This window comes from Theropithecus gelada, chromosome 8, assembly GCF_003255815.1.
Source record: "Theropithecus gelada isolate Dixy chromosome 8, Tgel_1.0, whole genome shotgun sequence".
NCBI classification, from domain to species: domain Eukaryota; kingdom Metazoa; phylum Chordata; class Mammalia; order Primates; family Cercopithecidae; genus Theropithecus; species Theropithecus gelada.
The window spans coordinates 146,232,708-146,246,452 of NC_037676.1; the positions used below are offsets into that span (position 1 = coordinate 146,232,708).

General features: G+C 51.7%; 1 protein-coding gene across 2 annotated transcripts in view; it reads left to right on the forward strand.

The window, feature by feature from the left end:
* Positions 1-1,973: 1,973 nt before the first annotated feature.
* Positions 1,974-13,745, forward strand: part of SPATC1 (spermatogenesis and centriole associated 1) — a 39,133-nt gene continuing 27,361 nt past the window's right edge. For both annotated transcript variants that reach the window (XM_025393451.1, XM_025393453.1), the window contains exon 1: positions 1,974-2,299. In XM_025393451.1, the coding sequence (XP_025249236.1) occupies positions 2,089-2,299 (211 nt within the window). In that variant the 5' untranslated portion in view covers positions 1,974-2,088. The remainder of the gene's footprint in view (positions 2,300-13,745) is intronic.

Consider the following 13,745-nt stretch of genomic DNA (forward strand, 5'->3'; position numbering starts at 1 on the left):
GCATATACAAAAGGAAATAGAGATGGTGCATCAGTCAGAGTTCTGTTATATTAGGAGATTTATTTTAAGGGCTTGGTCACATAATTGTGGGGGCTGGCAAGTCCAAAATCTGTAAGGCAGGCTGGAAACTCAGGCAGGATTTCTATGCTACAATCTTCAGGCAGAATTCCTTCTTTTCCAGAAAACTTCAGGTTTTTTTCACTCTTAAGTTCTTCTGCCAGGCACAGTAGCTCACACCTGTAATTCCAGCACTTTGGGAGGCTGAGGCAGGAGGATTGCTTAAGCCCAAGAGTTTGAGGCCTGCCTGGCCAATGTGGTAAGACCCCATCTCTACAAAAAAATGTTTTAAATAAAAATTAGCTGAGTGTGGTCGCACACACCTGTAGTCTCAGCTACTTGGGAGGCTGAGGCAGGAGGATCGCTTGATCATGGGAGGTCGAGGCTGCAGTGAGCTATGATGGTGATACTGCATTGCAGCCTAGGCAACAGACTGAGACCTTGCCTCAAAAAAAGTAAATCAATAAGTAAGGAAATAAATAAACAAATTTCAAAATTAAAAAAATAAAGTTTTAAAAAGTGATTCAACTGAATGGATGAGGCCCACCCAAATGACTGAAGGTAATCTCCTTTACTTAAAGTCAGCATAATAGCTTCACAGCAATGTCTAGGCTAGATTTTGACCAAACACCTGGACACTATAGCCTAGCAACATTGACACATAAAATGTAACCATAACAGACGGCATCAACCCAAGAGGCCAACAGTGAAATAAGACCATGATAAGCTAATTTTCACATGTTGAAGGAAAACCCAACAGATACACTCTATAAAGTTAGAGGGATGACTGAAGAGACCTCAACTCTGGGTCTTGGGACTCTGGTCCCTGGGGCCAGAGTGACTGAGCCAGGATTACAGTCTGAAGCATTAGAGGAAGGGTAGGGGTAGGCCCCCCATTGTGAGGTCCAGGTAGAATGCTCAACTCAGACTGATCCCAGCCCTGGCTGACCTTCTTCCCCTTCCTCATTCCCACATTCTACCAGGAGTCTGCCCTCTGGCCTGTACCTGGACTTTGCTATCCTCTCCCTGCCCTAAAAAGAGGTTTGAGGTAGAACAGCCACAGAGCCAGTGGAGGCCACTAGGACACGGCCTCACTCAGTACTCAAGGTCAGGACCGTAGAGTTATCTGCAGATAGCTCTAAGAGAAGGGTAGCATGATGAGGACTGAGTCCTGAGTTCTTAGAGCCAAGTGAGGGATACAGTCTTGGTTTCTTGAAGGACTAAAGTCAGGAAAATTCAAGGAGCTGAGGAATAGAGATCCAAGTACAGAGAAGGCACCGATGGGAGATTTTGAATAGAGAACCCTGAGTCACCAGAAATGGAAACTCCAAGTTGTAGAGAGCTCCTGGACCAGCAGTAAGATAGAGACTCTGAGCACCTGGGTCAGAAGAAATAATGGGCGAGTGTCCAGGCCTTCAAGACACAGCATCCCAGGAGAAGGCTGAGAGGTCAAACCCAGGCATGTTCAAGATCACAAGGAAGGGGCATTCTGGCCAGGAAGGTGGAGTGGTGGGTTTTCGTTCAACAAATATTTACTGGTTACCTACAAACCTTGTGCCAAGCCCTTTGCTGGACACTGGGGTTTCCAGGAACGTGTTACAATCCTTGACCTTACTGTAAAGCCAGTGGACAGCGTTAAGGAACTAGCACGGAACTGGAACCGGGGGAAGTGCTATGACACAGGACACATCTGCTGGGGAAACCCAGCGGGCAGCAATTAACTTGCGGTGGGGGAGAGGAAGTTTCACAGAAGAGGCACCGTGAGGGTGAAGTTGGCCAGAGAGAAAAGGTCAGGACATTCCAGGCCAGGGCAAGGCCTGTGCATAGGCCTGGTGGCATGGAGAGCTGAGTGTGTTAGAGCAGAGAGGGCAAGGAGGAGGGCACAGCCTCTGACCTCACAATACCCAGGGCCCGCTGGGCCAGCCTTGCAGACTCTGCACCCTCCTTCAGCCCGGGCAAGGCCCGGGGCCCTGGGCAGCCTCCAGGTGCAGTGCCCTCCCATAGGCCGCACCCTTCCCACTGCCCCAGGGCATGTCTCTACTCACCAATTATGAGGGGCTTCGGCATCAGATAGAGAGGCTGGTGCGGGAAAATGAGGAACTGAAGAAGCTGGTGCGGCTCATTCGGGAGAATCACGAGCTCAAATCAGCGATCAAGACTCAGGCAGGCGGGCTCGGCATCAGCGGGTTCATGACTGGGCTTGGTGAGGCAACAGCAGGCCTTCCCTCACGCCAGAGCAATGGTAAGAGGCCTTGGTCCCATGAGAGTGGGGAGGGAAGCGGGTATGCACCAGAGAGGACAGACTCGGTGTGCTGAGGTCTCAGGAGGTCATGGAGGGAATGCCCTCCTCCTTGCTCCTCTGCAGCTTGGCAATGAACCCTGGCACCGCTGCTCTAGAATGGTCACAAGCGGCTTCCTGGGTGCTGCATCCTTCACCTTCACATGGCATCTGAGATCGATAGCTCTCCTCCGTGCCCCTCTTTCTGAATTCCCAAGCCATCTTGTCCACACCCCTGGCTCATCTTAGTGGAGGCTGCTCCCAGGCTGTGGGTCCAGGACCTGTCCCTCCACCCTCAACCAGCCTACCCACAGCACAGCTTCAACACTCCACTAGAAGTCAAGATCCCCTACAGATCCTGCAGGCTCAGTGAGTCACTGGAACTTGACTCACTCCAAACTAGACATGCTGGTTAACTTGGGTGTTTCCAGAGGGTAAAGCCCTTCAGGCTTGTGCTCACTCCCCTCCTGTCTTAATTCCCTGCTCCCTACCCACTGAGTTCCCTGCCATACAACCTGACTGTGGCATAGGACTGGTCTCCAGTTCCCCCACGCTGATCACGAGCACACAGACACCTCGTTTTAAATGTTACACCTCTAGTGACACAGAGACAACAGACAGGGTAAAAAAAATCATACACATGGGGCCAGGTGCGGTGGCTCACGCCTATAATCCCAGCACTTTGGGAAGCCGAGGCAGGCAGATCACCTGAGGTCAGGAGTTTGCGATCAACCTGGCCAACATGGCGAAACCCCGTCTCTACTAAAAACACAAAAATTTTCTGGACCTGGTGGTTCATGCCTATAATCCCAGCTACTCAGGAGGCTGAGGCAGGAGAATCACTTGAACCTGAGAGATGGAGTTTGCAATGAGCCAAGATCACACCACTGCACTCCAGCCTAGTTGACAGGGCGAGACTCTATCTCAAAAACTAATAATAGGCTGAGTGCAGTGGCTCACCCAGGAATCCCAGCACTTTGGGAGGCCAAGGTGGGTGGATCACCTGAGGTCAAGAGTTTGAGACCAGCCTGGCCAACATAGTGAAATCCCATCTCTACTAAAAATACAAAAAGTTAGCCAGGTATGGTGGCACACACCTGTGGTCCCAGCTACTCGGGAGGCTGAGACAAGAGAATCCCTTGAACTGGGAGGTAGAGGTTGCAGTGAGCTGAGGTGGTGCCATTGCACTATAGCCTGGGCCAAAAGAGTGAAATTTCAAAAGAAAGAAAGAAGAAAGAAGGAAGGAAGGAAGGAAGGAAGGAAGGAAGGAAGGAAGGAAGGAAGGAAGGAAGGAAGGAAGGAAGGAAGGAAGGAAGGAGAGGAGAAGGAGGAGAAGAAGAAGAAGACGAGGAAGGGGAAAAGGGGAAGAAGAAGAATAAGGAGAAGGAGAAGGAGGAGGAGGAGAAGGAGGAGGAAGAAAGAAGAAGAAGGAAAGAAACAAGGAAGGAAGGAAGGAAGGAAGGAAGGAAGGAAGGAAGGAAAGAAAATTTTCCTGTTTAAGAAGCTAGACTCTGGTTTCGTACTCCCAGGCTAACCAAGCAAGCCCTCTCCTCCCAGCTTTCATTCTTAAGGGAATCCTTGGACCACTTCAGATCTTCCACCTCCCCAAAGGTCAAGTTTTGAGGGTGAGGAAAAGCTTCCTGGAGGAGGTGAGCCCAGCCAACTGGTTGTGAAGGGGAAAGGAGCATGCCACAAGTAGAAGTTACTCATACAAATGCTTGGCCCCAGGGATTGCAGGAATGAGAAACAGATGTGCAATTAAAGCCCCGACCCGTGTGTGTGTGTGTAATGTGGGTATATGTGTGTGAATGTGGTATGAGAGTATGTGTGGTACACATTTATGCACCACACATACTCTGTAGTGTAAGTATGGAGTGTGTGGTATGGGTGTGTGAATGAGTGTGTATGAATGTGTATAGGAAAATGTGCATGATGCTGACTCTGGGCAGGCTGCCTAGGAGTTAGCCTTGTTCACAAGGAGCAGTGCTGTAAAAAGAAAATTAAATCTAATTTTTAAATTTTTTTTTTTTTTTTTTTTGAGACAGAGTCTTGCTCTGTCAATCAGGCTGGAGTGCAGTGGCACAATCTCAGCTCACCGCAACCTCTGCTTCCTGGGTTAAAACGATTCTCCTGCCTCAGCCTCCTGAGTAGCTGAGATTACAGGTACGTGCCAGTACACCCGGCTAATTTTTCTTTTTTTTTTTTTCTGGTTTTTTTTTTAGTAGAGATGGAGTTTCACCATGTTGGCCACGCTGGTCTCAAACTTCTGACCTCAGGTAATCTGCCCACCTCGGCCTCCCAAAGTGTTGAGATTACAGACATGAGCCACCGCGCCTAGCACAGGGAGCAGTACTGTAAAAAGAAAATTAAATGTAATTTCCAAATATTTAAAATTTTTAAAAAATAAAACATATAAAATAAAAATGAAAAGAAGGAAAATGTGGGCCGGGCACAGTGGCTCACGTCTGTAATGCCAGCACTTTGGGAGGCTAAGATGGGCGGATCACCTGAGGTCAGGAGTTCAAGACCAGCCTGGCCAACATGGTAAAACCCCATCTCTACTAAAAATACAAAAATCAGCCAGGTGTGTTGGCACACGCCTGTAATCCCATCTACTCGGGAGGCTGAGGCAGGAGAATGGCTTGAGCTCGCAAGGCAGAGGTTGCAGTGAGCCAAGATTGTGCCACTGCACTCCAGCCTGGGCAATTGAGTGAGACTCTGTCTCAAAAAAAAGAAAAAAAAGAAAAAAGAAAAAATAGGCGGGGCGCAGTGGCTCACGCCTGTAATTCCGGCACTTTGGGAGGCTGAGGTGGGGGGCTCACGAGGTCAGGAGATCGAGACCATCCTAGCTTACACGGTGAAAACCCGTCTCTACTAAAAATACAAAAACAAAATTAGCCGGGTGTGGTGGGGACGCCTGTAGTCCTAGCTACTCGGGAGGCTGAAGCGGGAGAATGGCAAGAATGGCATGAACCCGGGAGGCAGAGCTTGCAGTGGGCAGAGATCGTGCTGCTGCACTCCAGTCTGGGCTGGAGACTTTTGAGGCTCTGTCTCAAAACAGAAAAAAAGAAAGAAAGAAAGAAAGAGAGAAAGAGAGAAAGAGAGAAAGAGAGAAAGAGAGAAAAGAAAGAAAGAAAGAAAGAAAGAAAGAAAGAAAGAAAGAGAAAGAAAGAAAGAAAGAAAGAAAGAAAGAAAGAAAGAAAGAAAGAAAGAAAGAAAGAAAGAAAGAAAGAAAGAAAGAGAAAGAAGGAAAGGAGAGAAAGGAGAGAAAGGAGAGAAAGGAAAGAAAGAAAAAGAAAGAAAAGAAGGAAGGAAGGAAGGGAAAGAAAGAAAGAAAGAAAAAGAAAAGAAAAAAAGAAAGAAAAAGAAGGGAAGGAAGGAAGGAAGGAAGGAAGGAAGGAAGGAAGGAAGGAAGATTAGCTGGACATGGTGGCAGGTGCCTGTAATCCCAGCTACTTGGGAGGCTGAGGCAGGAGAATCGCTTGTACCTGGGAGGTGGAGGTTGCAGTGAGCCTAAATTGCGCCACTGCACTCCAGCCTGTGCAATAAGAGCAAGACTTCGTCTAAAAAAAAAGTGCATGTGTGTGTGAGAGGATATGGTGTGTCTGCTTTGACAGTGTGTGATTTGTGAGTGAATGTGTGCATATGGCTGTGTGTGTGTTTGTGAGTTGCTGTGTGTGAATGTATGTAAGAGTGTATGTGGTATGTATGTGTTATGTGGGTGTTTGAGTGTATGTTGGTGTGTGTCTGATTATGTGAGTATATATGGTGTGTGTGTGTGGTGTGTTCATGTGTGACAGGGGCCAGGGAGAGGTGAACAATGCAGCCAGAGGGGTCAGATCACCAAGGACGGCAAATGACATGCTGAGGAGCTTGGACTTGCTCCTAAAGGCACTAAGAAGACACTGGTGGTTTCTTTTTTCTTTTCTTTTCTTTTCTTTTCTTTTCTTTTCTTTTCTTTTCTTTTCTTTTCTTTCTTTCTTTTTTTTTGAGACAGAGTTTCGGAGTTTCACTCTTGTTGCCCAGGCTGGAGTGTAATGGCGCAATCTCGGCTCACTGCAACCTCCGCCTCCCTAGTTCAAGCAATTCTCCTGCCTCAGCCTCCCGAGTAGCTGGGACTACAGGCATGCACCACCACGCCTGGCTAATTTTGTATTTTTTTAGTAGAGACGAGGTTTCTCCATATTGGTCAGGCTGGCCTCAAACTCCTGACTTCAGGTGACCTGCCCGCCTTGGCCTCCCAAAGTGCTGGGATTACAGGGATGAGCCACCATGCCCAGCCGAAACTGGTGGTTTCTAACAGAGAATAATCATGTTTGTGCTTCAGCAATGTTCTCCCAGATGCTACGGGGAAAATGGCTTGGAGGGAGAGTAGAGTAGACTGAGACAGGGAGATGGATTAGACTGAGGCTGTTGCGGTCATCCAGGTGGGAGATGACAGCATGAGCTACAGGTAGAGAGAAATCCATTCACATTATTTAATAAGAAAATGGAAAGCCTAACTGCTTGGATGTGAGGGATGACAAAGAGAGCATCCAGAATGTATCTGTTGTCCCAGCCAAGGCAGATCTCTACAGTTGCCTTGGAGAATCTTTCTCTGGCCACTTCCTCACCCTGCCTGTTCTCCTTGGCCATTCCCTGTGACTGGCCTCCTTCATAGAGTTGGGTTCTTATTCTTGATTTGCCCTCATGAACTCGGCCTTCAGTTCCTCTTTCTGGGTCTACCCTTCTCCCTTATGCTCTGTGCACAACCCTACCTCTGAAATCCCCCTGGTCCAGAGACCTGGCCCAACCCCATTTAGGAGGAACACAGGAGGAAACAGCTTGGGAGGTATGAACAGGGCTTGGTCTGGTGGGCTGTGGGTGTTTATAAGCATGTGCACCAGGCTCCTCTCAGTGCAGGACAGAGCTCAGATGGGAAGCGAAGGGGTGCAGAAGGGCAGGGCCAGGGGACCAGCTCTCTCCAATCTACCACATCCTGGCACAAAACTCCAGAGAGTACAAGAATTTCAAATTCAAATCTGACCTTCCAGGTTGTTACAAAGGTTTATTTGTCAGGTTAAGAAAACAGAAAGTAGCCGGGCGTGGTGGCTCAAGCCTGTAATCCCAGCACTTTGGGAGGCTGAGACGGGTGGATCACGAGGTCAGGAGATCGAGACCATCCTGGCTAATACGGTGAAACCCCGTCTCTACTAAAAAGTACAAAAAACTAGCCGGGCGAGGTGGTGGGCGCCTGTAGTCCCAGCTACTCGGGAGGCTGAGGCAGGAGAATGACGTAAACCCGGGAGGCGGAGCTTGCAGTGAGCTGAGATTGCGCCACTGCACTCCAGCCTGGGTGACAGAGCGAGACTCTGTCTCAAAAAAAAAAAAAAAAGAAAAAGAAAACAGAAAGTAGTTTAACAGTTAGCCTGAGTAGTAACTTTTAACTACTCTGACATTTGGTAAATGGGCTTTCATTTATGCTCTTGACATAAATGCTCTTGACCACAGCCCTGCAAATGTTAGAGGTGAGCTTGGGAAAGGCAGTTTTGGAGGAAGAAAATGAGTTGCATTTGGGACAAAATGATTTTAAGATGTCCACACAACATCCACGTGGAGTGGCCAGAAGCAGTAGCACTATGAGCCTGAAGTTTGGAGAAGTCAGGTCTAGAGAGAAAAGATTCAAGAGTTACTGATAATTCAAGCTGAGGTAGGGGGTGAGGCCATCTGGGAAGAGAGTGCACAGTAAGAGGCTGAAGGACAGATCCTAACTGAGGACAGGTAGAGGAGCTGGCAAAGGAGCATGCAGAGAGGCAAGGGAAACTTCAAAAGCAGAATGTCACAAAAGCCAAGAGACAGCTTCAAAGGGGACAGTTTCAGCAAGGTAAAGGACAGTGTCAGCAAGAGGTCAAGCAACAAAAGTACTAAAAATATCCATAGCATTTAGTGGACAATTCATGACACTGGCATTCATGACCTTGGTTAGAGTGATTTCAACCATCATAGGTGGAATGACCGACCAGGGTGAGGTGAAAAGTCAGCAAGAAAATGGAGAGAAAAGATGATGGAGATACTTAATTCAAGAAGTTTGACCTTGGGGTGAGGGGAGTGGACAGGGAGAGGGCAGTAGCTGGGAAGGCATGGGGTCTAGAACTTCTTTTCAAGGTGGCAGAGACCTGAGTTTGTTTATATGTGGAAGGAAGAGGCCAGGAGAGACTGTTGGAAAATACGCAAGACACAAAGGAAGAGAGTCTCTTCCACTGTCCTGGAAGGGAAGGAGGAAGGAGAGCATGAGTGTGCATGCCAGGTGGTGGGAAGCTGAAGGAACTCCAGACCTATGGCTTCAATTTTCTCTGTTCAAATGTTCTTCTCTGAGAGCAAGGATGGAGCAGGGAGGTCTGAAATAGACTAATAATGGGGGGCCGGGCACGGTGGCTCACGTCTGTAGTCCCAACAGTTTGGGAGGCCGAGCCGAGCGAATCACCTGAGGTCAGGAGTTCAAGACCATCCTGGCTAACACAGTGAAACCCCGTCTCTACTAAAAATACAAAAAAAAAAAAAAAAAAAAAATAGCTGGGCATGGTAGCAGGTGCCTGTGGTCCAGGCTACTCAGGAGGCTGAGGCAGGAGAATGGCATGAACCCGGGAGGCAGAGCTTGCAGTGAGCCGAGATCGTGCCACTGCACTCCAGCCTGGGCGACAAAGCGAGACTGTCTCAAAAAAAAAAAGGGGAGGGGGAAGGAACTGAGAGAACTTGGAGGGTCTGACTGAATGGCGCAACCATCTCTGGGATTTGCAAATGCGGCAGCCATCAATCTCCTGCCTTCTCCAGCAGCATTTGGCAGCCTGAGGGCAGGCATGGGGGAGGCAACCAGGCAGTGCTGAGGATGGCTCAGCAAGAGTTCAGGGACATAAAAGCTGCTCTGGCTGAGAGGGCAGCCAAAACTAAGAGTGTAATCAGATGGAGAGAAAATAAAGAGGCCTTTGAGTAGAGATCTGGAGAGGCTCAGAGACCAGGTGGCCAGGAGCGATCTCTGACCAAGACAGAAGGTACAACTGTGTGGTCAGTGTGGGTAATCTGAAGAGGCAGGAAATCAGAAAAGGTTGGCCGCTGGCCGAATTAACTTCACCAGGACAAAACAGGCACCAAGAGCTTCAGACTTGGCTCTGTGCACAGGGCAGGTGGGAGATGCAGCCAGGACAGCATTCAGACTGCAGGGCCTCCTGCTCCTGAGGGCTCAGGGACTTGCAGGGAGATATGGCTGTTGGAGTAGCTGAGGAGACAAGAAATGAGGGCCAAGATGGGGGCCCAAAACACTAAAACAGTAACTGCACTGAAAACTGGCTCCTGCCCCCACTGGTCAGATCTGGCTCCTCCACACAGAGGTCAGGTGACGGGTGGGACAGCCGTCAGCATGGGACAGGCAGTCAAGAAAGGAAGACTGAGGGCCTGCTCTAGCCACCAGCATCCTCCCCATCCCAGCCCTCACCATCCCTCCCTCACCTGAGCCCATATACCTACCTGAGGACCCTCTCCCCTTAAGGCCACCTTGTCCTGCTCTCACACTGCCTCCCCCAGGGGCTGCAGCAGGTTTCCTCCGGCAGGGGGCAGCCTTCCCTTAGTTCCAGAGGGCCTCCCAGCACTAACGCCGGCCCCCATGCCACAGCTTCCCACACACCAGAACCTGCCTTGATTTCAGGACCTGCAAGCTCCACAGATGCGTCCAGCCCCTCAGGACCCGTCAATTCCCCACAAGACTCTACCCCACAAGAAACACGTTCCCACTCAAGATCTGTCCCTCCCTACTCAGGACACAGCCTTCCCCTCTCAGGACCCTCCCCGCTCAGGACCCACTTCCCTCAGGATCATCTACCCTCAGGACGCTGTTCCCTCAGGACACTCTTCCCTGAGGACCCTCTCCGCTGAAGAACCTCTCGCCTCAGTACTCTCTTCCCTTGGAATCTTCTCCCCTCAGGACCTTTCCCCTCAGGACTCTCTCCCCTCAGAACCCTTTCCCCTGAGGACTACCTTCCCTAAGGACGCTCTTCCCTGATAACCCTCTCCCCTCAGTACCCTCTCCCCTCAGAATGCTCTTCCCTCAGGACCACCTTCCTGTAGGACACTCTTCCCTCAGGACTCTCTTCTCTGAGGAACCCCTCACATCAGGACCCTCTCCCCTCAGGACCTTCCCCCGCAGGACCCTCTCCCCTCACACCCCTCTTCCCTCAAGATCCTCTTCCCTCAGGAACCCCTTCCCTCAGGAGCCTCTTCCCTCAGGACCCACTGCCCTTAGGACCCTTTTCCTTCAGGACCCTCTCCCATCAAAACCCTCTTCCCTCAGAACCCTTTCCCCTTAGGAACCTCTCCCCTTAAGTATCTCTACCCTCAGTACCTTCTCCCTCAGGATCCTCTCCCCTGACAACCTTCTTCCCTGAAAACCTTCCCCACTCAGGACTCTCTTCCCTCAGGGTATTTTCTCCTGAGGACCCTCTGCCCCAGGACCCCCTCCCCTCAGGACCCTCTCCCCTCAGGACCCTCTCCCCTCAGAACCCTCTTCCCTCAGAGCCCTCTTCCTTCAGGACCCTCTTCTCTGAGTATACTCTCCCTTCAGGACCCTCCCACCTCAGGTCTCTCTCCCCTTAAGGACCTTCTCTCCTCAGGACCTATCATCTACCCTCAGAACCCTCTTCCCTCAGGACTCTCTTCCCTCAGGACCCTCTTTCTAAGGAACCTCTTCCATGAGGACCATTTCCCCTCAGGACCCTCCCGCCTCAGGTCTATCTCCCCTAAGGACCCTCTCCCCTCAGGACCTACCCTCTCCCCTCAGGACCTTCCCCCTTAGGACCCTCTCCCCTCAGAATGCTCTTCCCTCAGGATCGCCTTCCCTCAGGACATTCTTCCCTCAGGACTGTCTCCCCTCAGGACCCTCTTGCTTCAGGAACCCCTTCCCTCAAGACCCTTTTCCTTCAGTATCCTCTCCCCTCAGGACCTTCACCCCCCAGGACCCTCTCCCCTCACACCTCTCTTCTCTCAGGACCCTCTTCCCTCAAGACCCTGTTCCCTGAGTACCCTCCCCCATCAGGACCCTCTTCCCTCAAGACCCTGTTCCCTGAGGACCCTCTCCATCAGGACCCTCTTCCCTGAGGACCCTCTTCCCTCAGGAAAGGGAGGGAAACCTTTCCTGAGAAACCTGTTCCCTGAGGATCTTTTCCCCTCAGGACCCTCCCAACTCTGGTCCCTCTCCCCTAAGGAACCTCTCCCCTCAGGACCATTTCACCTCAGGACCCTCTCCCTTCACACTTCTCTTCCCTCAGGACCCCCTTCCCTCAGGACTCTCTGCCCCAAAGAACCTCACCCCCAGTACCTTCCCCCTCAGGATCCTCTCCCCTCAGGACCCTCTTCCCTGAGGACCCTCTTCCTTCAGGACCCTCTTTCCTGAGGAGCCTCTTCCCTGAGGAGTCTTTCCCCTCAGGACCCTCCCACCTCCGGTCCCTCTCCCCTAAGGACCCTCTCCCATTAGGACCCTCTCCTCTCCAGACCCTCTACCCTCAAGACCTACCCTCTCCCCTCAGAACCCTCTCCCCTCAGGACCACCTTCCCTCAGGACCCTCTCCCCTCAAAACCCTCTTCCCTCAGAACCCTTTCCCTAAGGACCGTCTTCCCTCAGGACTCTCTTCCCTCAGAAACCCCTTCCCTCAGGACCCTCTCCCTTCACACCCCTCTTCCCTCAGGACCCTCTTCCCTCAGGACACCCTTCCCTGAGTACCCTATCCCCTCAGGACCCTCAGTCCTTCAGGACCCTGTTCCCTGAGGACCCTCTCCCATAAGGACCCTGTTCCCTGAGGACCCTCTCCCCTCAGGACCCTCTCCCCTCACAACTTATTCTCTCTGTCAGGACCCTCTTGCCTTAGGACCCTCTTCCCTCAGGAAAGGGAGGGAAACCTTCTTTCCTGAGAAACCTGTTCCCTGAGGATCTTTTCCCCTCCCAACTCTGGTCCCTCTCCCCTAAGGACCCTCTCCCCATAGGACCATTTCACCTCAGGACCCTCTACCCCTCACACTTCTCCTCCCTCAGGACCTCCTTCCCTCAGGACTCTTTGCCCCAAAGAACCTCACCCCCCAGCACCTTCCCCTTCAAGACCCTCTCCCCTCAGTAAGTTCTTCTCTCAGGACCCTCTTCCCTGAAAACTCTTCCCCCTCAAGATCCTCTCCCCTCAGGACCCTCTTCCTTCAGGACCCTCTTCCTTCAGGACCCACTTTCCTGAGGAACCTCTTCCCTGAAGTCTTTCCCCTTAGGACCCTCCCACCTCAGGTCCCTCTCCCCTAAGGACCCTCTCCCCTTAGGACCCTCTCCTTTCTGGACCCTCTCCCCTCAGGACTGCCTTCCCTTAGGACCCTCTCCCCTCAAAACCCTCTTCTCTCAGGACCCTTTCCAAGGACCCTCTTCCCTCAGGACCTTCTCCTCTCTGGACCCTCTCCCCCTACAACCCCCTCTCTCCCCTGTAGAATCTCTCCCCTCAGGACCTTCACCCTCAGGACTCTCTCTCCTCAAGACCCATTACCCTAAGGAACCTCTTCTCTCAGAACCCTCTTCCTTCAGTATCCCCTCCCCAAAGGACTCCCTTCCCTCAGGACTCTTCCCTCAAGACCCTCTCCCCTCATGACCCTCTCCCCTCCGGATCCTCTCCCCTCATGACCCACTTTCTCCCCTGAGGATTCTCTCCCTCAAGACCCTCTTCCTTCAGTATCCTCTCCCTCAGGACCTTCTCCATCAGAACTCTCTCCCCTCAAGACCACCTTCCCTCAGGACCCTCTCCCCTCAGGACCTTCTTCCCTCAGGACACCCTTCCCTCAGGACCTTCTCTTCTCTGGACCCTCTCCCCCCACGACCCCCTCTCTCCCCTGTAGAACCTCTCCCCTCAGGACCTTCACCCTCAGGACCCTCTCTCCTCAAGACCCATTCCCCTCAGGAACCTCTTCTCTCAGAACCCTCTTCCGTCAGGATCCCGTCCCCAAAGGACTCCCTTCCCTCAGGACTCTCTTCCCTCAGGACCTTCTCCCCTCCGGATCCTCTCCCCTCTTGACCCACTTTCTCCCCTGAGGATTCTCTCCCTCAGGACCCTCTTCCTTCAGTATCCTCTCCCCTCAGGACACTCTCCATCAGAACCCTCTCCCCTTAGAACTCTCTCCCCTCAAGACTGCCTTCCCTCAGGACCCTCTCCCCTCAGGACCCTCTTCCCTCAGGACCCCCTTCCCTCAGGTCCCTCTCCCTTCAGAACCCTCTTCCCTCAGGACCCTTTTTCTTGAGGAACCTCTTCCCTGAGGACCCTCCCACCTCAGGTCCCTCTCCCCAAAGGACCCTCTCCCAAAAGGACCCTCTTCCCTCAAGACCCTCCCTTCTTCCCTCAGGAACCTCTTCCCATAGAACCCT